Genomic DNA, 27,077 nt, shown 5'->3' with positions numbered 1-27,077 from the left:
CATCTGACTTCCAGGAAACTTTATGAGATGGGATTCCAGGTGTTATTGACAAGACTGACACAAGACCATAAATGACCACAGCATGCTAAATGAAATTATTAATGACAGATGAAGATGAATATCCTACACTTATGCTTCCCTCTATTGTCTTCAATATCAATAGAAATGGGAGTTCTGCTCTTCCTAAAAATCTGTGTGTCATCTTCCAGCTCTTTCCCACAGCTCATACATATTCCAGGCCCGGCAGAAACAGCTCTATCTGATTTATGGAAATACTTCTCAAGGTGTTGCGGAGCAGTCGTAGCATAGCGGGTGCTCCATCTTCTGGACGTAGGATAACAACATGTGATGTGATTCATTACCCTGTGTTAGACCTCGGGGTCCGCGGCGGCAAACATGTAAATCTGCAAACGTGCCTCTGCTGGGGTTTTGTGCGCCCCGGACCAACTCCAGTGACAAATCACAATGTAAATATAACTTATCATAAGAGTGTAAAAAAGGCATATGCTGGCACAAGCCATTACTCAAGCAATACTGACACTCCGGCTTTTCAGTGCTGCATATTGGCCCCTAACCACACTGTGAGATAACTGCCTCCTTGCTTGATAGGTTGATGCCTTTATTGCCTCTTGTGAATTTAGACCACAACATGTGTGAGATGTCACAGGATACAACATAGATGGCTGATAACGCTATAACAGGGGGAGGGGAGGGGGGCTTTTTTGCCAGAGTTGTAATCTTTATGTCAAGAATCAGCTGCCAGCAGAGGCATAACGTTATGCCCGGCTCAAACCTCTAATTAATCAAATTCCATAAACATGTGTCACGCACATCCAGACGATCTGCAGCCAACAAGAACAGAGAACGCTTTAAACGCTGCTCCGAGATCAGAATAAACTCCTCTCTTGTTCGTTTGATGCATTGACTCTGGTTAAAGTTGGCTGATCCTAGATCTGTGCCCAGGGGGGGGAACGGCTCGCAGCAGGGACAGACATGTTCCAGCGGCGGCTCCATGCACAGCACACACAACTGTATAATTACACTCTGATAGAAGGCAGTGGGATTACTGCAATTAACGAGTAAAAGCTAGTGATTACCCTGCTGCTTCATAAAAAAAGCATTTTTTGACTCCTATATGTGTAAAAAAAAAAAAAAAAAAAACAAGCTGATCCTGAATCAGCCTTTACGGGCAACACAGCGGTTATTGTCTTGTGTGTTTAGCCCAAAGCAAGGCAGTGGAGTCGGGTTACTTCCTCTAATTGTCTTGACAAATGTAATTACAGACTTCACTTGTTTGCTGCCTTTATATATGACAGTAGGGACGCCCGCCCGCCCTGCTGTGTGTGTGTGTGTGTGTCACCCGCTGTGTGGCCCCCTGCCGCAACAGTAGGTGCCTTTCACTGAGAAAATGGCCCCATGCCATGAGTCGAAGCAAAGATAAGCCGCACAAGAAACGTAGCAATTCCTCTTGAATCTGAAGAAGTGCTGAAGGGTTTTGGACTTGACTTGGGGCTTGACTGATATTAGCTCTTTCATTCTAGGGCATGAGTTAGGAAAGTGTAGGGCTGAGAGTTGGAAAAGACTGCCACTACTCTTTTCATGACATTTTTTTTTTCACTACACCTGGCTTTTCCCAGCACCACTGCACAAACAGGAGGGGGGGGGGGTTAGGTGCTTTGTCAGAGACGACAAAAGTGCAAATCTGCAAAAAAAAAACATCTTAAAATGGGAAGAAAAAAAATAGGAATGCATCTGGTTTTCTTTTCAAGCTGAGCAGAAATAGCCTTGTCTGATGTTCGTGGGGTGTGATGAGCGGGAATGTGATCCGCAGTGGCACGACGGCGTCCGGTCAGGCTGCCATACCGTACGTTCAGGTACAGAATGAAATCGACTTTGACGTGCGGTGTGCTTTTCAGGAGGATGAGGTCACATTCTTGAGCTCGGCATCCCCTCGACTTTGAAAACATAAAAAAACAAAAAAAAAGCCAAAAACTGGACTGTCATCTGATCCTCCTGTCACTGTCAGGTAATAAGACTGTAAAAAATCCTATTTTCCACTGCCAGGCTGATTAAAAAGTGAAATTACCTGTTCTCTCCCCCCCCAGGATGAAACAAGTGAATCACCCCCCCCCCCCCCCCCCCCCCCCATCCTGTCATTTTTTCCTATATTGCAAGGTAAACATATCATTTCATGCATGATTTCAGCCGATGCCGCACATCTCCCCGGAGCTTAGCGCGGAGACGACTGATTGACTGACACACCGACACACCGACACACACACACACACACACACACACACACACGCACACACAGGCAGACAGGCAGGGGGAATGAAAAGTGTGGGAAGAGCCAGGATTATGCCAGACGAGCCTGAGTCTTGTGGGAAATTTTTCGAGGAAGATAATCTCCGATAAAGTGGCTCGCCTGTTAGATAACCGAATCCGTTCTCAGTGCCGCTAATGCCGCATTTATCTTGATTTCACAAGGTTTAATGAAATGCTGTCTCAGCAGATTTCGCCCGGTTGCGCAATTTGCCCTTTCCAGTGTTGCATTGTGTTTACGTGATGCAGCAGAGCGGGAAACCAATACTGATTAAGAACAAAATTAGTTGGGGTTTTTTTTTTTGCATTTTTGCATGTATGCTTCTTCATGAATAAAATTTGTATATCTTGAACCATGTGTACATCATGGATGGGTTAGGTGACTTAGGTGTAAGGTGTCAGTTTGTCTGTATATATCACATATCAGTTTATATACAGTACTGTGCAAAAGTCTTAGGCACATGTAAAAAAAAAATCCATAAAGCGAAGATGCTTTAACAAATAAGGAAATGAAAAGTTTCTAAATATCAAAAAAATTACTATAAAGAGCAGTCTACTGACACTTATGCAGAAAACAAATAAACATCTAAGACAAAAATGTATATAAAAAAGTCTAGGGTGCCTAAGACTTTTGCACAGCACTGTACATATATACAGTATATATACTGTATATATATATATGTATATGTATATATATACACACACAGACAAACTCACATATACTGTATATACACTTTTGTCTTGTCTCTCCCACTTCAGAAACTGAATAAAAAAAGAAAAAGAGCTAAATACGGAGAGTGTAATTCCAAAATTACATTTCTATCCACCATGTGAAGTGACTCTTACTCTTATGATTGATAGCATCAAAACAAATTATGCTAATTTGGGGCAGTGGGTACCATATGTCCTTATCTAACAGCACTTACTGAAAAAAAAAGGGAAAAATAGAAGGCAAGGCACTCTTCTTTTGTCTGCAAAACAAAAAAAAAAAGCCTTTGTTTTTCTATGACTAACCATAGAGGCTGGTATGTAGAGGTAGGTCACAATAGAAAATGAAAGGCTTTTTTAACTTGTGCACATAAAAGAGGAGTGCCTTGAGTGTTTCAAGTATTGCTTTACCCTTGACTCCTAAGAGCACTTCTTTCTTTTTCTTTTTTTTTTTTTGAACAGACAAATCCTCTCAACCTGGATATATGGCGTTTTGGAGTGGTGCTCTTCATATCTTTGGAGGCAAATAGAAATTCTCTCTATATTAGTCTGCTTAGGAATGTTATAGGAATCTGCTTTTTTAAAATTGGAGGGAGTGTGTGTGTGTGTGTGTGTGTGTGTGTGTGTGTGTGGGGGGGGGGGGGGGGGGGGCTGCTGGAGGCTGGAAGTCTGTCTCCCTGTGTTGCACCGCTGTCAGTGGGTGGTGTAGCTTTAGGCGGGAGGGAGGAGAAAGGGAGGACTTGTGTGTGTGTGTGTGTGGGGACTGTTCAAGCTTGTGTTTTCTTTTTACTCCTCCACCCCCCCCCCCCCCTCTCTCCCTCCCTCCCCTGTTCGCCTCCCTCCTGCTCCTGTCAGGGTCAGGTAGCAGGCGTAACACATTTACACACCCTCTCTCTCTCTCTCTCTCTCTCTCTCTCTGTCTCTCTCTCTCTTTCTCTAACACACACACATACACACTCCCACAGCCTCAGAGACAGAGACACACACACACACACACACACACATGCCTCACTTCCTCCCCAGAGCCCGGTCGGGTGAAGACAGCATGGGCGGCGGCGAGCTGTGAGGATGGAGAAGAGAGTGTGTGTGATCCAGACTGACTTCCACCAGTACAGACCCACCATCGCCATCCACAGCAAACCCCTGGCACATGTAAGAAACCTCTCTCTCTCTCTCTCTCTCTCTCTCTTCTCTCTCTCTCTTTCTCTGTCCCTCTGTTGTGTCTCTGTTTTCCTCTCCTTCCCTTTCTCTCTCCATTCCCGCACGCCACTGTCGCTCTCTCCCTCGTTCCCCACTGTAATACCCTCTCCCTATCTGTGTGTGTGTGTGTGTGTGTGTGTATCAATACACACTCCAGCATGTTGCGTTCATGGGTACCAGGGCCCCTCCTCGCTGCGGGGCCCACCCCACCCCCCCCGCTAGAAAAGAGGAGGTCTCTCTCCGTTCAACAGGGGGGCGTCAGAGTGTGTAGCGAGGGTTGTGTGTGTGTGTGTGTGTGTGTGTTCATATGCTGGTGTGAGCACATGCATGTACAGTGTGTGTGTGTGCCTGTTAAAATCCTTGTACTTATGTTTTTTGGTTGGTTTTTTTTGCAGTTTTCCATGTTTTTGGTTGAAGGAGAATTCCTAGAGTTCCAGCTTTTGCTGTAAATCCGTTTTATAGGGTTGACAAGACGCAGCGCTTTCTCTCTCTCTCTTTCTCTCTCTCTCTCTCTCTGACACACACACACACACACAGCAGAGGAATGCAAACACAGCCGACCTATCAGGCAGGCTGAGAACACTCAAACAGTAAATTTCAGGGATTTGCAAACAATTGGTTGAGGCAGAGATAAGAGGGAAAACTACATCTATGTAGACTCAAAAGATGGCAGTACATCTCTATCTATACAGCCATATAGAGTAGACTTAGACAGACTAATCAGTTTACTATATATTGGTCTGATATCAGCCTTTTAGTAAATATCAGCCAGTCATTTGGTCCACTGCTGATATGACCACAGCAACGTAAAAACAGTCTATAAAACCTGCAGTTAAATTTATTTCTTTCCACATTTTATTTATTCATTTAATTGTTCAATAATGTTTTTTTTCTTCATTTTAAAGATAGTAATTGATACCAGAGTTTTTCCCAGACATTGAATAAGTGTGGTGGGTGGGTCACTCTGCCTTAAAGAGCTGCTAACCCATCTAAAAGAATTTCATCAGTCTGGGTTTCAGTGGAGTGTTTTAGTGTGTAAATGCTGTTTCAGAGGCTTTTCCACACTGACAAGGATACAATTCTGGGAATACTTGCAATTTAATTGGCATGAAAATGTACAATTCGGCTATTGGCAGCTTCAGTGTAGAAATATATCAGCATTGGTCTTCAAAAATAGCTGCTATTTTGTGCAGATATTCATTTTCATGGCAAAAAATTATAATTATTCAGTGTTTCTCTTGATATTTCTTCTTAGCAAGGTGGAAACAGTATGTACTAAAACTCTGCTTCCTTAAAATGTCATTGCAGATTTTACAGACTGTTCATACAGCTGTGGTCAGGGAAGAACCTCCATTATACTGGCCGATATCCAATGTTTAATAAAAATCGACAAATATCAGTCTAACCCAATACTGTAGATCAGTGGTTCTCAACGTGGGGTCCGGGGGACCACCAGGGGTCCTTGAGGGGGTTTTGATCATAGTTTCTCTGTTATCTCTCTACCTACAATACAGATAGTCATGTCTCCACAGGTGTGTCTGCCAACAAAGACATGAAAAGCTGCGTTGATTTCTCCCTTTGATGGTACTGCATGTGGGTCATCATCACACACTTGAGTGTTTTGAGGGGTCAGAGAGAAACCTCTATACCTTCTGGCTGTTTCATCTTAATAAATTTGAAAGGAGCTAAATTGAAAGGACGAGATCAATCCTGGTGATTTCCAGATAATTCTATGTTTGGGTCGGTCAAACACAGCCACAGTTAATGGTGGCTGTGTAGTCTTCTTAGAGCTGATGTCTAACTATGTCAGGCATTTCAATCAGCCCTTCGTCAAGGCCACAATATCTGGCACTTAAGCGGAAAGAAGCCCTCCACTGCTTTTACAACGCCAACAGCAACCTCGCCGGTGTAATTACCTCCCAACAATCATGTCATTGATATGATTTAGAAGCCGGCATTGTTGTACCTGACCTGCACCCGGTCTTCCACATCAGATGAGTGTAAGTGAATTGTGAGGCGCTTCGCTGATCAAAGGCTGGCTGTGCGTTCCTCCGTGACCCGGATCCAGGGTTCAGCCAGAGGCCAGGCTGTGGACCGCTTCACCCTGCAGGCGCTCCATTCACCTGGAAGCGTTTTGCAGACTGGAGTTTTAGTTGTGCAAACATCGCTGTTCTGGAGGCCGTAATAATCTTAATCATTGGTTGAGTTAAATCTCAACGGGCGGAGTCAAAAAACTGTTTTTCTGGTTTAATAATGTTGGACTGAAGCCCAGTGGAAAGGGATGAGGAGCTAGCTAATATTATGAAGCCTATAGTTCGTTTGGTGTGAAAGACCAATGCGCGTCCAATGGCATTCCGACATTACAGGAGGCGGAAGTTTTGTAGCCACCAAGGAAAATAACTCTACATTAAAAACATATTGAAACCTGGCCAAAAAGTCACAGGCGTGGCAGATAATATCCGAAAGGATGCGGATACCAGGTTAGAAAAATTATATTGCGTTATTTACATATTCAGAAGAAGCCTAGATAGCATCATTGTTGAATTATTTCAGCTGCTTTGAACGGTGTTAAGACCTAAAGCATTAACTTAGCACATTATTCATTAGTCATTAGTAAATCTATCTACACCATTTAAAACTATTTACAGAAAAGGAACCCATAGGCTGCTGGAATTGTTTAACCTGTTAAGCCCTAGCCCTATCCCTAGGAAAAAACGCCTAAAATAATATAACCCAAATGAATCAGGAATAGCTCCTCAACCATAAGGCCTATATGCATATTTCTGGTCTCCTTTGATAGGTAAGAAGCTAAGGAATATTAATTCAGTGTAAGTAAACCTATATCTGTTACCATTCCAGAGTAAATAGAGATGCAATAAAGGAAAAAGTAAGATTTTCATCCTCGCCTAGTATATAATTCTAAATTTTAAGGCAATATCACCATTATAACCAAGATCCCATGGATAATAATGCAACTGAATGTCTTCTCATAGTCTTTGACTACAACTGTGACTGTAAATTTGATGGAAATACACCAAAATACAACATTTATGTACAATTCCTAAAAATATACTCAGGCGGTCTCCAGGTTTTGGTCAAGTTTACAATTTACATTATGCCTGTTTACTGGGAGTTTTACTTCAAAACACTACTCATTTCCATATAGCCATGTTACAAATAACATACATCTCCCAAAAACATTGAAATAGTAATAAACACAATGATTAGGAATCAATATTCATATATGTCTGAAGAGATCCATGCTATTCAGGCAGATTAATGGAGAATGCAAGGGTCCTCAGTGCTGTATGAGGTATCCCCAGTTTCGTCTGTCCCAGACAAAGAGAATGATATATGGCTCATTGGTGTCAGTGCTTCGATGCGGCCACCAGAGGGCGACGAAGAGCCACTGCACCCTCCATAGGGATTCAGTCTGGCTGGACTAAAATGGCTGGGGAATCCCCCCTGACGATCGCTTTAACTCCCGTTTGGTCCCAAGTTACGGCAGAAACGTAAGTAACTAAAATGTGCCGTTTTTGGCGAAAATAACATAAGCCTTAGTGAAATATTTTGGCAAGAACATAGATTTTTGTCAGTATGACTGTAAAATGTGAAGTTTGACTGCTACTTTTCCCCGGAAATGGCGGACTGTGTCGTTCCATTTTCATGGTGCGTTTACTGTCATTGGAAAGCTCGGAATTTCTAGTTTCCAGCGATACCAAGCATGTTATTGTAGACTGAAGAGAAAATTAACCCCGATCTTTTGATCACAACTTGCTCTTATATTTACGAAGTTTATATTTGTAAGACTTAATTGTTAAAATACTTAGTAATAAGACATAGTTTGGTCAACATACAGTTGGTTTACAGATTCTGAAAGCTGAAGACCCCATGTTTTCAAAACAGTATAACATTCATATCTTCTATTAATAGACCATCTTCTGTCGCGATTTTTCATAACTGGGGGGGTGGGGTGGACCCGGTACCGGGTCCGTCGGGCTAAACAGGTAAACTGCTGATGACCCCGCTAGTGCTAGTAGCTAGCTGCTGACCTTCCAATATCATGAATACCATGGTCATGAATGAATGAGATAAATAAGTCGTTGCTATTGACATTTTTTATTTATATTTTGACCAGAGTTCCTTTGCCATTCAAGTTTGCTAGTTAGCTAACTGAAAAACTGTGGTTCTTTGGCTCCACCCACTGAGGTTTAACTCAACCATTGAGATTATTTCTGCCTCTGAAAAATGTTTGTATAGGGAAAACTCCAATTTGCAAGCGTTTAAGTGGATAACTTTGAGGCAGAGTCCACTCTTTGCAATGCTGTCTCGTTAGCTTCATGCTGTCATTGTGTTGTTTGAAGGTAGTTAGCAGACAGTGATTGGGATAATGTACAGTCATACAGCGCTCAAGGCTGGATATAGAGGATTTTACTTACTATTGAGGATATAGCCAATAGCATCTAAACCTCTGACAGGTGTGAATGGGAGTTGAGATGGTGTACAGCTGTTCAAATAAACTTAGAGGAATGGAGATCCTGGGACTAATATCCCAGTTACCTCCACACTGAGGAGGAATGTCAGGAATGGGGGAAATGGAGTGATTTGGGGAACTACTGCATTGTCTGGAAAAACTGTGAAAAAAGTATCCTGGACTCACAAGAAGAAACAGATGGAAAGTTGGAGAGTTTGTTTTACTGGGAGGAGAAGTGAAGTGTGTAAATCACCGATCTGCACCCTTGTGTGTCTGTTTTGACGGTTCGCTCCGCAGGTTAGATTGGACAAACATCGCCGTACTTCAAGTCAAAACACGAACACTGTACCTCGCATTCATCACGCGCGGAGGGATTGCACGGTAACAAAGAAGGCATTTCATCTGGGTTGGTTGGTGCCTTCACAACAATAACGCTGGCTTAGGAGGTTGAGCCCTGTGATCATGCTAAAGGTGAACCATTGATGTGTCATATTTATCTTCCCGCGCTGTTTGGCGTCAGTGTGCAGATTGATGTTGAGTGCGACGGCAAATCCTGCACTGACAGGTAATATATTGTGTCTTTAAACTGACTCTAGGCGAAGGAAGTTCAGGTGTGTCAGCAGGCAGATCCTCATGCCGCTTAAAACACACATCCTAAATCTTATTTGGACAACGTGGCAATTACCGGCAGACACTTAAGAGAGGTGATGCCACATTTCCCTGTCTAATTTCCCCCCGTTGACAAACTGTACAGTATGTCAGTTTTGAGAGGTAAACTCACTGATGGGGTTCAGAGAGCTGAGCTAATGACAGCTCTTTTCCAATGGCAAAGACACCAGTGCTCAAGCAGCAACAGGTTTTTCTGTGTGTGTGTGTGTGTGTGTGTGTGTGTGTGTGTGTGTCTTCCTGCCTGTCTTTTCTGTGATACAGCTTTCCCTTTTCAAAACCCTCTCGTCTTCTTCAGAAGTCGCTGCGGAAAAAATCGGCTCACATCTGTTTTTCCAGGCAAGGAAACTACAAATTTATGCTCTGGTAGCCAAGCCAAAATGACTTGTAGCATCTTGTTAGGTGTGGAGAGAAAATGAGAGAAGATTGATTGAGTCTGGCGCGCAGCGGAAGGCGGCACGGTAGACAATCGCTCTCTGCAAGACACATTAGTCGTTTCGGACAATGCATTTAGGTCAAGGGCACGGACCGAGAGAACCTTTGGCTGTGTAAAATGCATGAAATTGGGGTGTTTATGGCTATTAGAAGGCCGTGTCCCAGAATTCAATGCAGACACAGAGGCACCGATGACCTCCCTCAGTCAGCTGTTGCTTTGGGCTATACCACAAAACCAAACCATTTCCTGTGTACCGTGACTCAGAATCACTTGTAACAGTCAAGCATATGCGCTGTTTGTATCCACTTGAAGCACTTGAGATACAAGCTAGGGTGTTCTGATGGGGAGAAAAGGCAGAAGATGTTCCCAATGTTGAGCTGAATTCCACTGTAAACCCCCAGCCTTGGTTTATGTCATGGTGTGAGTGCAGAATACTGTTGTGTTTACATGGGTCTGTCAGGGGGCTCATCTGTTGACAGAGGTCTGTTTAGCCAGTGGGTCTGGTTCGTTGTGGTCTGGTTGGGTGGTGAGGCGCTGGTGATAAGGAGTAGGTCTCTCCCTGCAATAACATGCGTACATCCTGTCAACAGCCTTCACATCGCTGAACAGCAGCTGGGTGAACTCTGACCTTTGATCTTTAGTCTTCTGTACCAGCTAGTGATCAGACCTGGGTGAAACAGTACATGCAAGCAATTCTTAGTGTTTGTCTTAAATGGCTTCAGGTGCTTATGCTGTAAAAGTAGGCAAAAATAAGCCATAAAACTCTTTGAAAACACTATCCAGCCCAGGTCTAGCACTGATCTCAACTCTCCCTGGACTGTTGCCATATGCTTCTGGGAGGCAAGATACAACAGAGCACAATGGAAAAAGATCAGACCCAAGGGTTATATATCATGACAAGGTTTGGACGGTTTTGCAGGGCAATACCTGATGAACAATTATCTTATCAGCTAGTGCTAGCCTGTCTACTTTTGCAGAATTCCTTACTTAAAGGTGCGACGTGTAGCATTTTAACATCAATAACTCATCGCCACATGAATTCTGAGACATTAGTATGATTACCATAAACAAATGAGACCATGGCCGAGAAGATTGGCAGCCTCTACCGGCCTCTACACTGCATTTTACATTGTGTGCCACCATGTTGGATTTGGAGGGAAATCTGCTGGATTGCTTTATGGCACAAAACAGCAAGAGGGCGCTGTTCTTCCAGAGCAAACGGAGCTAAAGTTTCAGAGTTTCTGGTAATGGCAGATGGTGGAAGGAGTGAAAGGCTGATGGAAAAATCTACTTCCAACAAGTTTAGTCTCTTCAGTAAAGAGAAGGAGAAAACCTTTGACCAAAGAAGCAAGGAAGTAGCAACCTTCTATTTATGACAGGATGCAACGGGTTTTATAGGAAATGTGGTCTTATTTTAGAGAAACACTCGCACTAACAATACCACTGGTATGAGATAGAGGCTACCAATCGTCTCAACAATAGTCTCATTAGTTTATACCAAGGTATCACAATCAATGTAAATGTTAAAATGCTACATGTAGCATCTGTAAAACGTTTACCTCTCTCATCTGCCTGTCAGTGTATGAGTGGGTACAGTTCTCTCCACTGGTCAGTACAGAGAGACAGAAGCATTTGCTCTCCTTTATGAATCCAGAGAGCTCAGCAGCACTGCAGCAGGACAGGGAGAAAACTTTATATTGTTTTAGTGAAAGAAGGCCAGCAGGAGGCCTGTCTGGAGAGAGGGGAGCATGTGTTTGCACGGGCGTGCACGTGCACGTGTGACACATTTATGTGCATGCGTGTATATGCGTGCGTGTGTGTGTGTGTGTGTGTTTGTGTGTGCGTAAGGACGTCTGGTTAGAGGGCAAAGCACGTCGACGGAGGCAGTAGTGTGTGTGTGTGTGTGTGTGTGTGGGTTGTGGATGGAGGGGAGAGGAGAGAAGGGAGAGAGAGGGGTGTGTGTGTGAGGGGGGGGGGGGTGCAGCTCAGACTCCAGACAGAAGTGAACAGAAGTGAGAGCCAGCCAGCCAGCCAGCACAGCCAGGCTGAAATATCAGGCTTTTCTGTACGTGTGTGTGTGTGAATTTGTGGTGTGGTGTGTGTGTGTGTGTGTGTGTTGCTCCAGGTTGCGCCTCTGTCTCTGCAGCAGCACATTCAGGCACAGGAGGCAGGGATGAGGGAGAGAGAGGAGCTGAGGAGAGCCCTAGAGCAGAGTGACAGAGTGACCGACTCCTCTCCAAGGTCCGAGAGCTGGAGGAGCAGAACGGCCGGCTCAGCCAGGAAAAGAATGAGGCGGCCGCTAAATACCGAGCCGTAAGTCTCCACGCTCTGCTCCGCATCTACTCTCTTTCCCCTCTTCTCCTTCTCTCTGCCTCTCGTTTGTTTCCATTCTCCTTTTGTTTCAATAACTTGATACGTTTTAGAACTCACATGATGCGTGATTAGGTCTGAATTTCTGCTCGATAAGGGATTTTCAACGTGGTCATTACACCAAAATCCCCGGGTGGATGATATTAAGTGGATAATGATAGGGGAGAGACGGACTGGGAGAGGAGGGGGGGAGAGAGAGAGAGATGCAGCCACCATGGCAGTCAGTGTGCTCTAGCTTGTTTTAATGCTACTTTCTCCTCTCTGTGGTTTTTTTTTTACTGCTGCGCTGACCATTTTCCAGTAGATCGTTTTTTTATGGAGAGAGCGAGTACAGAGTGTGTCAGAGACTGTCACAGTGGCTGCGAGGCACCCTGCTGCTCTCTCTCTCTCTGGCCCTGAGGCTCACGCTCATGACCGATTGGTTTACTGCCAGGGGAGCTGCTGGACTGGCACGCCCCCTTTTGTCGCGGAGATCAGCTTATAAAGTCGGAAAGCAGAGTGATTGACAGTTAACGTAATGCTCGATTGTGAAAAAGACAAACTGGCATTGCTGTTTCTAAAGAGTAATAAATACATTCAGTTCGAGCATTCAAACCATAATAGTTTGAGTCTGCCGCTGATTTTCCAGAACAAATGCAAGGACAAGGTTTTTTGTTTTTTTTAATACTACATATCCATTATCTGCTCAATATTTCAAAATATAACTGATTATATCATCTCTAATCCACTAATTTCTGAGCAAAAATGCTTCACTAGACACGATTTTTTAGGTAAAAATACATCCATCTTATCTGCCTAAATCATACAATGGGGCTGCAATAGAGCAAAGAGCATCCCATCCACCTCTAAATTATATTATATATATACTGTATATTACTATATTATAGAGCTGCAACAATTAATCGATTAGTTGTCAACTATTATATTAATCGCCAACTATTTTGATAATCGATTAATCGGTTTGAGTCATTTTTTAAGAAAAATAAGTCAAAATTCTCTGATTCCAGCTTCTTAAATGTGAATATTTTCTGGTTTCTTTCCTCCTCTATGACAGTAAACTGAATATCTTTGGGTTGTGGACAAAAAAAGACATTTGAGGACGTCATCTTGGGCTTTGGGAAACACTGATCCACATTTTTCACCATTTTCGGACATTTTATAGACCAAACAACTAATCGATTAATCAAGAAAATAATCGACAGATTAATCGACAACGAAAATAATCGTTAGTTGCAGCCCTACTATATTATGACATAGATTTGCCTTATTTGCCCAAATGAAATTCTGTGATCAGGTATGGTCACCCACTTTTCTACCTACAGGGAGTGGATGGAGAAGTGGGTGGGAATCGAAGTTTAAGAGTGAAATCTGTCCAGACAAAACTGGACTCACCAACTTTAAATCTTTTTCCTCTCTCATCTCTTTGGTTTCTTTGGTCTAAAGCATCACAGACCGGCCGGGCTTGGTCAACATGAGCGAGCCGTGTGCAGTTCACTGACGTCACCTTGCAGGATTTCTGGGTACCGAGGTCCCGACCGTTCTCGGCTGCCCGGTGCCCGCTTTCAGATGACTTTCTAAGCGATATTCCACATTGAGCCCTGACTTTCGTGCCAGCGGTCGTTTCGTCAGAGCGGGTTGTCCCATTTTTCAAAGTGGGTGGATATGAAGGTCTCCTAGGGGCAGAGGATTTAGTGTTGAGAGAGTGGAGCGGCGCTATAGCGGTGCCATGTGATCGGGTCGCCTCTGGTGCTGAGTGCCTTAGCAGACCCTCCAGGCGGCTTCAGTGGAACACATCGTAAACTGCTTTTAAAGAGCCGGACTGCTGCTCTCGTCACTCCGTGCTTTACTGCTGTCTGGGTTTGACAAACTGAAGTGTCACCGAGGATCTTTTGTGACCCTCTTTGAATATGGTAGCATCATCTGCAGCATCGGTTTTGTGTTAAAAACCAATGGTGTAGACGTAAATTAAGATAGTCAAGATAAGCTGATGATCTTCATAAGGCAAACGACTACAAAAAGTCAGTTATACTCTAAGAAAAGCATTCATTTAGGCTTTTATCCTCTTAAAATACCCTAGTCTCATCTAACCTACATGAGTTTGATACTATAATGCAGTGATTCTCAACCTTTTTCATATCAAGGACCCCTAATTTAGTCCACATTAGGGCCACGGACCCCCATTTGATGAGATTTTGTCTCTCTGAGCCAAATCTGAGGATATTTTTATTGTTAGATATGATTTTGTCCAGAATTCCATGACTATCTGTATTGTAGGTAGAGCGATAACAGTGAAACTATGACCAAAATAGTCATTCTTCTACATTCTCTAATTGTGTTAATGCTGAAGTTTAACAATTCATAATTTTTCTGGGGACCCCCTGGAACCCCCTCAAGGACCTCTTGTGGTCCCCGGACCCCACGTTGAGAACCACTGCTATAATGCATACTGAATTTCATATTATAATGATTTATGTCAATCTAAAAAAAGTGGTAAGCTGTATTCCCGCAAATAAAAATGTGTGTAAACTGGGTTTAGTTGGGTTTAAACTCTGCTGTTAGATCCCATTCTCCTGCACATTCCTCCTCCACACTCCACATTTTTCCAAACACTTCATTTACAGAGCCTTTTAAAATCAGTATAGGTAAGCGGTGAAGTCTATAACTTTTTTTTTTATGAGCCTTTTACAGACAAACATTACGTGTTTTTCTATCGAACTCACCAGGTGTGCTTCTGGCTCCCGACCGCGTCTTTTCTTTTTTTTTCGCCGCTTAGATTAGCCAGCCGTAAATAATGAAGTTAATCTGCGGAGGAGACAGATCGGCCGGCATAATTCATACCTTGGAGCCTTTCTGATTTGACTGCAGTGAGAAATGTGACCCCCTTGTCAGAGCTGCTTAGCGCCGTTGCCTGTAGGAAGCCTTCCAGTTTTCCAGGGGGAAGTTTGTCCCTCTTGCTCATTATTTTGTGAGGCTGGAGCTGGTCGGGGCTCAGAGGGACACCTCACATCTTTCATCAGCGGATGATGAATTCCTGCTTCTTAATCAGCCTTACTACAGTGCTGCTGCCCCTGGAAGGCCAACACTGTGTATGTGTGTATGTGTGCTTGTGTATAATTTTCTGGATCAGGCCAATAGTTCTTTTTTTTTCAACCCTTATGAAGTCAAGTCATCCGCATCGGCTCTCTTGTCAGCATTTTACTATAAAATCAAAGCCAAACAAACAGCATGCATTTAAAGTAGCAATCCACAACATTTTCATATCAATAAATGTCTGTTTTTCTACTCTATCAATTGATGTAACACAATAGTGATTCAACTGATACCCAGTTTATGAAAGCTTTTACATTTGCTTTTCTAAACACCCAGTGTGTGGTAGATCTTTCCTGTGAAAAATACTAATGATGCGTGTTATGTTTCTGGTTTGTTTGGAATAAATAGAAGAAGAACTGGGTATTTAGCATGAGCAGTGATAGCCACCATGAAGAAGAACTGGGTAGTTAGCATGAGCAGTGATAGCCACCATGAAGAAGAACTGGGTAGTTAGCATGAGCAGTGATAGCCACCATGAAGAAGAACTGGGTATTTAGCATGAGCAGTGATAGCCACCATGAAGAAGAACTGGGTATTTAGCATGAGCAGTGATAGCCACCATGGCTGAACAGACAAAGAAAAGAGACACTCAAACTGCATCAACAGAAAATCCAAAGAAAAAGACGTCACAGCTCCGCCCACACCGTTTGATTGACAGGTGATCTCCGGGAAGTGCAGTGCAGAAACACCACAGCAACGAGTGCAGAGTAACAATGATGAAGACAAAAAAAAAAACCCCAAACAAGGATCTCATGGACGACCACTTTAACAATAAGCGAAAAAGAAAAGGTTTTTCTTTGCTCTTGGCCGCAGGCTTCTTCGGGACACGTGGATCCGAACAGAGAAAAGTGCACTGTTTACCCCTCAATTACTGCTAATGGGAAATAAATGTGGAGCGTTCCTCCGCAGCTATCCAGATGCCCCAGTTCTGCATGTGGAAAAACTTTCAGCCTGGACTGGCTCTGAAGTTTTCTGGGGCCCGAGGCAAACTCTGGGACAAAAGACTGGCAGGGAGAGAGAGAGAGAGAGAGAGAGAGAGAGAGAGAGGAGGAGGATAAGGAGAGCAATATGAAGACTGACTGTAGATGTTCTGGGGTAAGGGGAGTGATTCAGGTAAAAGTCTAGGCTGAGAAATAATGGAAGTTTTATTTCCCCATATTTTCCTATCCTCTGCTATGAGTTTTGGGGTTTTCCCTCATTAAAAACCAAGCTTCCCTGTTCAGATTGCGGTTCAATATCTCAGTCTCTGTTTTCTATAACACCAGTCCACGATAGATATCTCAGGCAGTGGAAAAAAACAACCGGAGGCCGCTGCAGAACCCACAGCCTCCTCTCTCTCTCTGCTCTGTATCATCTCATCTTCGGGATGTTAAAAGGCAGCTGCCAATTAAATGCCAGGCTCTCCACCTCATGGAGGCACTAGTTTGATGTCTCAGAGGCTTAGGATACGGGTCGCATTTGGCAAAGGAAGCAGGCGAACATAGCAGGATGTTACCCGGTGTGTCCGGAGTGTCGGTAATCATCTGTGTATCCAGAGGGTTTTCCTCTAATGCTTTCATCCAGACACTGGTGTCCTCACATTACCTGATGACTCTCTAATCAGCATCCTGCGCAAATGTCTTTCAACTGCAAGGCAAGTCTCTCGATGAGTGAATGGTTGAAGCTTTGAAACACCAGTGAGGACATAAAATTGGCTCGCCTCAGGTACTATAAAAGGCACTGAACATATTTTAATGAAGGTAATTTATGTTAAAGTTTATTTCATTTTTAGCGTTTTGAGGACATGGTGCGAGAGCGGCAAAAGTTGCGTTTTTACCAAAATTATCAAATGAAAGCGCTTCAAAAAACTGAACCAGGCAATAACAGATTTAAAGATTTGAACTCAGTCAAAGAGTCAGTCAAAAGATACTTTGATTTTTTGGCTTCAAGCCTTAGAGTTGGTAAGATAATGCAAATCCATAATCAGACAGGATTTACTATATTCATAATGGAATCGGTGGCATATCTCGGTGGTTCTCAACCTGGGGGTCGGAACCCCCCCAGGAGGTCGCAAGATAGTTTTAGTGGGCAGCGAGATGACTCATGGGATAGGGAAAAAACATATTACTACTATACAAATTTATTACCATGTCTATTTTTTCTGGTTTTTCTCTTAATTTTTGCTTTTCTCCTATGAGATACTGACTGGTTTTCAGCCTCTAGGCCTCCTCTGATAGTTAATCAAATGAAACGACCTGAAAAGGGAAAATCATTCTCTGGGTTGAACTGTTCACCACCATATGCAGCCTGTTATGGGGGGTTGTGAGTAGGTATTACTTTGTTTTAAGGGGTTACGAGCCAAAAAGGTGGAGAACCACTGGTATATCTGCTTCACTGGCAGCCTTGGTGTCAGATATGAGAGTGTTAGTGTTGGACATGAGCGGTGTCTGGAGAGGCAGTCTGGGCACGCCGAGTGTCTCTGGCTTCTCCAGTTCATGTAGGAGTTACTGGATGGCCATGAACAGATCTCTCTGTGCTGCCTCTCCACACAAGAATCCAGACCACATTGTCAAAATAAAACAAATTGAATTCTCAGAAATCTATTGTTTTAACGTGTTTTTTTTTGTTTTTTGGTGGTTTGATGTCTGCCACGGCCCAGTGGCATTTGGCAGAGTGCTTATCCTCGCGCACATAGCTGTGTCCAGTTCTGGTCATTTTTAGACGCAGTGCTTTTCTAGCTTTGTGTAATTTAGAAAGGTCATGTAGGCTGCAGTGCCAGAGTGTTGTGGGGCCTTTGGTTCACAATCAGAATCACTTTTGGATGATTCCTCCATCCACAAATATGTTGTGACTATGATAGAGCAGACTTCAGTGCGCATGCATCATGCACATTGTCACTTGTCTGCACATATGGTATCTCCATATGGAGTTATTCATAAAGTGGAGAGCTAGTAATACATGTATCCAAACCTGCACGTTCTGCATGTTATCTACAGCTGTAAAGTGAATATATCTGGAAGGTGTATAGTATTTTTTACACACATCTACATGCCTAGACACTTTATGTACATTTGTATGGACCTCTGTAGACCTGTTAATGTGAATACAAGCACATTTTTACATATCCAACAGCTACACTTTTCCTTCATGCTCTCATAGTCCTCTTTTTTGTTACATATTGCATATATATTTATATTTTTATAATTTTTTTGCTTATTTCATACTGAACATATTTCACTTTTTTGTGGCTCAGTAAGTTCTACTGCTACTACTCTCCAACCTCATCATACAGTAATCCATACTATTTTCATATTTCATTTCCACTTCACATGCTTTAGTGTTGGAATTGTCAGCTGCATACATTTAAATGCACCCTATTGGCTCTATTCATATTCTATTTTTCTTTGCTGTATCCTATTACTATTTGCTGCTGCAATGGCTCAATTTCCCCATGAGGATCATTAAAGGTTCCTCTTATCTCACTACTCATTCCATCATGGATCCTTGCCTGATGTTTACCCTAGATAGGGAAATGCTTAGTCTAGTCTTTGTGGGTCTCGGTGGCTCCATTCAAGAAAATCATCCGCACTTGAATCTAAAGCACAATATGCCTCGTTGTTCCCGCTAAGATGAATGCCGTGGCATTGTGGGGGCCATGTGGGCGTGGGCACACAAGACATTCATGTCAATTATAACGTAGACAGAGAGAAGAATAGGCATTTCTGACTATGGAATACGGCCCTTGTGTTCTTGTCTTTGTGCGGTGGGGCTGAGGGCTTTGATGGTGCAGCTGAGTTTTCTGTGGAGGAGCGGCGCAACGCTAGAGGCTTTTCTCGTGACCTGACATCCTACACCGACCGCCGTCCCTCCGGGAGACCTTTTGGATCCCCCGAAACTGGGGAGAGACACCTGTTTCTGGAGGAGGAGGAGAGCGGAGAGGGGAGAGGGGGGAGAGGAGAGGCGGTTGCTGCTGTGGTAAAGCGCAGTCTAAGGGTGGACCGAGCGGTGGCTAGTTGCATAGGGTTACTGTACATAACAGGCAGCAGCGTAGTAGGCAGTGGGAAGGCTTGGGAGAACATATGGGACGGATGTTTGGAGTTCAGTAGCGTACTGAAATGAAAAGGAGGGGAATGGTTGATTGAGAGGACAGAAAGAGCGAGAGAGGGAGGAAAAAAACAGGAAAGGTTGAGAGAGAGGATTGGAAGCTGACAGGTTAAGGCGTCTGAGGGAGGCAAAGGAAAGGTGTGCAGAGCTGCAAGTGTGCTGCGAGAGACAGGATCTGTTGGGAGTGTGCTGACTGGAGGTGAATTACTGCCTAAAACCTACCTGGAACAACCTGAACAGCTGTCAGCCAACCCAGTGAAGAGCCAGAGCAGTGAAGTCCCTCTGCAGTAGCTACAAGTCTCTCATCAAAGTGAAGCACGATCAGAGGCAGGCTGCCAGGCAAGTTGTTACATTGCCGTTCCACTGAAGCGTGCAAAGCGAGACTCTGTGTGTGTAGCTCAGGGAAATTCTGATGGAGGTGATGTCTGCGAGGCGCCGGCAGCGTTGCCACTCCCTCTCTGATGACTACGAAGAGGCCAATGGGAGCCAGGCGGATCCTGGACCGGAACCAGAACCAGAGGAATTGGACTGGGATAGCTACAGCGTCACACTGGAGCACAGATTAGCAGCTGTGGGTAATTCCTTCTGGAGTGTGTGGGTGTGTGTGTGTGGTAGATAAGAGTTTTAGTTACACAATAATGTCTAAATAAGTTAGTTATACCTCAGTGGTTAAAGCCAAAGAGCCACGGTTTTTCAGAGTGCAAGTTAGCAAACTGACAAACTTGAAGAAGGAACTCATGACCATGGCATTCATTACATGGAAGGTCAGCAGGCTAGCTAACTAGCTTACCTAGCTATAGGCTAGTATGGCTAGTTTGAACTTGGAAGGTCAGCTAGGCTAACTAGCTAACCTAGATAACCATGGTTAGAATGTTTTTTTTAAGCTAGGCCTCATAATATTAGCTTCCTCCTCTCTTACCTGTTGTCTTTTTCACTGGGCTTCAGTCTAACGTTACTTAACCAGAAAAACTGTTTCTTTGTCTCCGCCCATTGAGGTTTAACTCAACCAATGAGATTATATCTGCCTCCAGAGCAGCTCTGTGTTCAAGAAATGTTTGTAATAACTAAAACTCTGATCTGTACGGAGCCCCTAAAGTCCCGAAAGGTGATATTTTTTTTATCTTGTGCGCACAAGTTAATTATCTTGTGGGAACAAGTTATTGTGTGCACAAGATACTAACTTGTTCCCACAAGATAATTAACTTGTGCGCACAAGATAAAAAAAATATCACTTTTCGGGACTTTAGGGGCTCCGTAGATCTGCGTATGCGTGTATGGGATGCATGTGCATATGTAGACACAGACATATGCTTGTACTTGTACGTGTGTGTGTGTGTGTGTGTGTGTGTCCACTGTTGAAGCGGTGAATGAACCTGCCATACATGCATACCTGTTCACACCTGTTGAACAGTTGCAAGGTGAAAGGGTTAAAAGGTGCAAACAGCTTGAGCAGAATGAGAAGGGAGACAATTGCAGAGAAGAGATTTTGCGAAAGGCAGGGGAAGAGCCCAAGCCAAGCACTTTTATGGAAATAAATGCAGATGGAAATGTGGTTGTGCGATCATTTCACAAATGCCCACATATTTGGGTATGTTATTAGCCCGTTCCAAATGCCTTGCCCATGATGACTGGCCCATAAGAAAATAAGAGCAACCGGAGCAAGCTCTCACAATCAGGCCTTTTCAGTCCTGTTATGGATGGCAGTTGACAAAGTGATCTGCTGTTTGGTAGAACTTGCTTATCAAGTCCACGCTGTACGTCACTGTGTTGCCTTTTCTGTCATACATTAAAGAAAGGGCAGGCTAACAAGGGAAGGTTTTCTTTGCTTCTTACTGGAGAGAGGATAAGTTCCAGCTTGTGGCACAACCTGCGGTAAGATCGTCTTTGTGTCAACTAATTGTCTCTATCTTTGCGTTAACCTCTTTCCTTTTCTTATTCTTTCATTCATCGAATCCCTTCCATTTAAATTTGATCCTTTAATCTTTTGCTGTTTCTTTCAGTTTCCCTCTACCCCATTTGACCTCCTTTTCTTTCTTTTAATTATCTCCTTTCGAAAAACATATTTACATATCGGTTAAAGATGTGGTAAGATAAAATTACACAATAATAATATCTGTGGGGAAACTGGTTTGTTGCAGCAGTAAATAGTAATAGGAGACAGCAGAGAGAATACATTATAAATACGAATAGAGCAGGAGGTGTTTAAACATAATGCAATCAATGATTACAATGCCATAATATATTATTAGTATTATTATTATTTACTTTATTTGTAAAGCATCTTTTCAAAAACAGAGTTTACAAAGCACTTTACAGAGCATAAAAAGACAATATAAAAACGAGATTACTTTCAATAAATTTCAATAATTAGTCAATAAATAAGAACAAAGAATTAAAGCAATTTAATATAAATGTTTTTTGAAGAAGAGATATAAAAGATTGAACTGATTATGTTAGCCTTGGCAGTAGTAGAAATATAGTAGAAATATATGAATGAAAAATATGAAATATGAATTACAGCATGTATAACAGTGTGCAAAATAACAACATTAGAACATATGGGAAAAATAAAAAATGAAAAATATGTACAGTGGCATATGAAATTCTATTTATATATGCAATAAACAAGTAAGAAAACTATGAGAATATGAATAAAATGTGCATGAACAGGTCTACAGAACCTTATTTACCTATGTGAACTCTGACCTCCAGGAGCAGGAGAGCACCCAGGCGTCCGAGCAGCGCTGTGCCCAGCTTGAGAAGGCCCGGCGTGGGCTGGAGCTACAGGTGTCGGGCCTGTCTGAACGTCTGGAGGAGGAGGAGGCCTGCTCAGCCCAGCTGGCCCTGCACCGGGACAGGCTGGAGGCCGAGTGCGGCAGCCTCAGGCGAGACCTGGACGAACTGGACGGCGCCCTGACCGCTACTGAGAGGGACAAACAGGTAAGGACACTCACTGTAGGAGACTACTGGAACTCATGATGCCTTATACTGGATGCTTTATACTCTCTATATTCTGGATACATACATTGGGTACATTTTAAAGGCCTTAAAGAGGAACTAAACCCCAAACCAAAATGTGTGTAAAGCCTGACATCTAAAGGTAAAAAGCATGCTACTGAAACTGCCATCTGCTATTGGCTGATCCTTGGTGCCAGGTGATGTCACCACCTGTTGTACTCTATAGAAGGTGACATCACCTGGCACCAAAGATCAGCCAATAGCAGATGGCAGTTTCAGTAGCATGCTTTTTACCTTTAGATGTCAGGCTTTACACACATTTGCGTTTGGGGTTTAGTTACACTTTAATGAGGAGTTAGACATTAGACCTTTTTTTGTAAATTGGCACCCAATCTATCATTCTCTTTATTAGTGCTGTATTACTACTATTGGAGAGTTTTCTATACTTCCCTTTGGTGTTACATTTCCCTACAACCTACAGCATACTTTATAAATATTGGCAGCTAGATAGCCTGATTCCATAATGGAATACAGACTATAGGAGGGAATATAATGTTTATATATTTTCATATAAACTGTGTTTTTTTGTATTTTTATATATTTTTGTATGTCTATATAATTGCATTTAAATCTAACTCTAACTGACTTTCCACTAGGGTTTATGGGTATTTAAGATGGCGATTCTCTGTTGTTTGTAGTAAGTCTGAGGAAGAGCTGCTTGCTCAAAATGTCACTTCTTTATTCAATTCTTCATTTGATGAAGTAAAGACCACAGAGTGCGTCTGGAGTAGGGTAACATTTGATTTGGACCAATGTTGAGACTCAAAAAGTCAAAGTTCAAGAAAGTGTTACTTCCCTTTTTCCACCTCTCTGCAGACTCTGTAACCCTAACCTGACCCAATTTCTAACCCTAAGATTAACCCTAACCCAGACATGAAATATCTATAGACTACTTTTCTTTTTAGTGGCACATTATGGCCACTTGACAGTTGAGTTTCAGCATTGGACTTTCCAAATAAAATATGACCTGGAGTCGCTGCGGGGAATGCGAGTCTGCCTCGGTTTGACCTACTTCTGCATCATAAATTTCAGGTCACAGTTTAATGCCTTTCCATTGATTCCACTTGAACCCTGGAAGGAGGCGAGGCTCTCTGTGCCGTGATGAAGCACGGTCTCCTCCCCGCAGACGGCGACAGGCAGAAGCTGCGTTGACATCTCCATTACAGCCCCTCAGCTGCCCCCTTTATCTATTTAACCGAGGTGTATTAAAGGATTAAGATGCTATCTTTGCGTAGGAATGCCGAAGGAATGCACTGTACTCACAACATTGCCTGTGCCCGTGGAAAAAAAGGGTACAGGGTGGTGTCGATTTACCCCGCTGCAAATTTACATTGAGTCATTCGATGTGGGTTGTGTTTTTAGGAACGTGAATTTGGTGGCACATCCTCTAGCTATGTGAATGCTTTGGTGCAATGTGGTGAAGGTATTGTAAGGGAGAGATTGTGAGGGGAATCCAGTGCAGTAGATGCAGCAAGACCGGACTTGCTTGGTAGTACAGTTGACACAGGGCTTTAAGAAAACTGACGTGACCTTATTAACGTTTGTGGCATGTTGTCATAACAGTTATTATGGGTGGACATGATGTGTTTGATCGGAATTCATTCGTCTGTCTGTCATGCAGATATTGGAGATATTTCTCATCCGTTTTCAAAACTGTTGCAAAGTGAGATCACCACACACTGTTGATCTTCCTTTCTTTCTTCTCCCTTCATCCCGCTCCGCTGGCTCCGCATTTGCAGCCCGACGCTCCGGCTGCTTCTAAACTCCCACACTCGTCTCATTAGGTCCCGATGTCTAAAATGGGGACCAGGATACCACATGCATATGCAAGGCTTTGATGTCCATAAGAACAAAAATAATGACATCTGTTTTCGTCATGAGAGGAGATAATTGTTTTACGGTGTGGCCGCAAAGCCGTACAGATTGGCCCCGCTGTTTTCACAAGACATCGTGGCTGTTTCCCCAAGAGGGAAACACTTACCACAGTGAGAGGGGCATGATTCTGCATGTATGTGGGAGTAAACATGCATTTTATGATACTTTCATGATGCCTGATATACAGTCATATATCACTCTCTCTCACTCTCTAGTCGTCAGACAGTGAGGTGAGGAAGCTGTCGGAGGAGCTTTTCCAGAAGGACGAGGCGGTGCAGAAGCTCCAGAAGGAGAAGGAGCATCTGGTGGAGCTCAGCCAGGTGAGACGGGTGTTGTAAAGGTCAAAGGTCGCGGTAACTGATTTTAAGGGTCAAATCCCGGTCCAGTAAAGTCGGTATATGCTGAGGGAGTTTAGGGGCATTTCTAGGATGCTATGAAGATGTGAATGAACAAAAAGCAACGATATTTTCATGTACAAAAAAGAAGAAAGGTCCAAGGCACTCTTCTGTTTAAAAGCCTTTATTCAGATGGCTATTTCATGGTGAAATTCTTAAAAACACAGACAAAGCTTGTGCATGTTAAAATAGAACTGGGTTACTGGGTTATATATATATACAGCCATATATATATATGGCTGTATATATATATATTTTCATGTATTTGTCCTTTAAACACCCTATCATCATATAACGTGCATCAGTTTGACAACTTACCATGATGTATAGTACGAATTCACCTCATAATGACAGTGACAATGATAATGTCAGGCTAAAAACGTGTCTAAATTGAGTTTAGGTGGCTTTACCCTCCACTACATTCCTCCTTCTGTGTCTTGCTGTATGTGATGTAGCTTTGGGTTTCATTTGTGATTGTGTATTGATGTAATTGATAGGTTTGTCCCATTTGTTAAAGCACAGAGAGATGTCTTGCTTGCCGCTTGACGGAGAATGAAACATAAGTCAAGGAAAATAGAACCATATGGCCTGTGGACCTGCCAAAACTGGCACTTATGATGAATGTGCTCCCCGTCTACACACACACAGACACACACAGCGGACACACACACACACACACGTACTCCGCTTCGAAAGCGAAAGAAATCTTAACCCCCTACAACCTCATCATACTCTATGGCGGCTATAAGAGGCCCTGTTCTGTAATGTCTGCCAGATGCTTTGACCAACAGTAGCAGTCTGCTTCCCAATGTAATCTGTGGGAACAATTTAGCATCAAGCCTCATTATCTTCCTACTGTTTGCTGAACATGTCTTAGATTATGGATTGAGTCTGGAATACAAAGAGAAGATTGTAAAATAAAAAAAAACAAAAAAAACACAAGATGGATCCAAACTTGTCATTGGGATCACAGAAACCCTTACAGCTGCTTCATTCAGTTTAGTCACACAGTGTCGTCACGCTTCGTTTGACGTCCCGACGCTTTTGTCCCCAACTGATGGAGAGAGAGAGAGGGAGAAAATCCCCGATCAGCCGGATCAGACGGGAGACGGCTCTTGACATTTTTCTCCGCAACCAAACAAATGAGCTCCGATCTTCCCCCGAGAGCCAATGTGGCAGGCAGATGGATGTGAGGCAACGCGGTGGAGGCTTAGTGATGCAGGGACACATCTGCAGCCCAGGCTCAGCCATCTTGTTTTCTCCACCGCAGCAGGCCATCGAGGACTTGCAGAGCGAGGAGGAGAAGGTGAACCTGCTGACCAAGGAGAGAGCCAAGCTACAGATGCTAGCTGAAGATGTAAGTATATCTATATTTGTTGTTCATTTATTGTATATATGTTGACTCCTATATTATCTTAAACGTAGTATCCAATATGGGTTAGACCAATATGGGTTTTTGAAGGCTGATACTGATATTTTTTGGATTGAAGGTCGTGAAAGCTATTCATTTTTGTGGATATTCAATATCTTTAAATTTGACCATTTTCATGCCACAAATTCAAACACAAAAAGTGTTCAGTGTTTCCCCCAGAATTGTATTCTTATCAGTGTGGAAAATCTTCTGAAACAGCATTTAGACCATCATGGGACACTAAAACTCTTCATTGCAAACCAGGATAATAATAATAATAATGATGATAATAACAATAATAATAATAATAATAATAATAATAATAATAATAATAATAAAAATAATAATGATGCATGCAAACCTGTGTGGAATCTAAATAAAAATGTTACAATAAATATGTAATATGTCAATCTATAATATGTCAATCAAACTGCATCATATCCATCATATTAGAGTTGGACACTGACTAGAGACAATATCTGATTTTCAATAAAAGGCCAATATCGGCCCCATGTATCAGTCTAACCTTAGTATCCAACAGAAGCACATGTGCTGCACTGATTTCATAATGTAGCATTGCATTGCGCTCGTTGCACAGTAATTGATCTACTTTTCTTTCCTTTCTCGTGTTTCAGCTGGAGTACCAGCTGGAGCAGGAGCGGCGGCAGCGCGGCGAGCTGGAGAAGAGCAGGAGGAAGCTGGAGGGCGACAGCAGATCCACCCTGGAGAGCCTGGGAGAGATGGAGAAGATGAGGAGCGGCCTGGAGGACCTGATCAAAAAGTCAGTCCGGGACACCGTTGAGTTCTGAACCGTTCAAAACAGATGGCAGGGAGACGTCTTAAAGCTGCACTAGGCACTATTTTTATGTAAAAATACACTTGTCCTATCAGCCAAAATCACTAAGTAGGGCTGCAACATAGAAGAGCATCCAGCAACTAAGTTTGATATTACTTATTTACCTTATAAATATTTATGTCAACCTATAAAGGTGGGTAAACTCTATTCTGCAAACAAAAAGATGGGTAAAT

The 27,077-nt window shown here is 43.0% G+C and overlaps 1 protein-coding gene across 2 annotated transcripts in view; it reads left to right on the top strand.

Annotated features, from left to right (window-relative positions):
• The first annotated feature begins 3,962 nt into the window (after nt 1-3,962).
• LOC139642118 (myosin-16) overlaps nt 3,963-27,077 on the top strand; it is a 46,114-nt gene continuing 22,999 nt past the window's right edge. The window contains exons 1-5 of one of the 2 annotated variants that reach the window (XM_071516847.1): nt 3,963-4,182; nt 22,062-22,289; nt 24,458-24,562; nt 25,908-25,994; nt 26,684-26,829. In XM_071516847.1, the coding sequence (XP_071372948.1) occupies nt 4,099-4,182; nt 22,062-22,289; nt 24,458-24,562; nt 25,908-25,994; nt 26,684-26,829 (650 nt within the window). In that variant the 5' untranslated portion in view covers nt 3,963-4,098. Of the gene's footprint in view, nt 4,183-19,353; nt 19,921-22,061; nt 22,290-24,457; nt 24,563-25,907; nt 25,995-26,683; nt 26,830-27,077 lie in introns of those variants that run through there. The other variant, XM_071516846.1, reaches the window with a different exon arrangement.

The sequence above is a fragment of the Centroberyx affinis genome, unplaced genomic scaffold (assembly GCF_046629955.1).
Source record: "Centroberyx affinis isolate AG114_WGS23_722 - 3 ecotype Tasmania unplaced genomic scaffold, CSIRO-AGI_Caff_v1 ptg000433l_1, whole genome shotgun sequence".
NCBI lineage: Eukaryota > Metazoa > Chordata > Actinopteri > Beryciformes > Berycidae > Centroberyx > Centroberyx affinis.
This window is presented reverse-complemented; position numbering and strand designations above follow the sequence as displayed.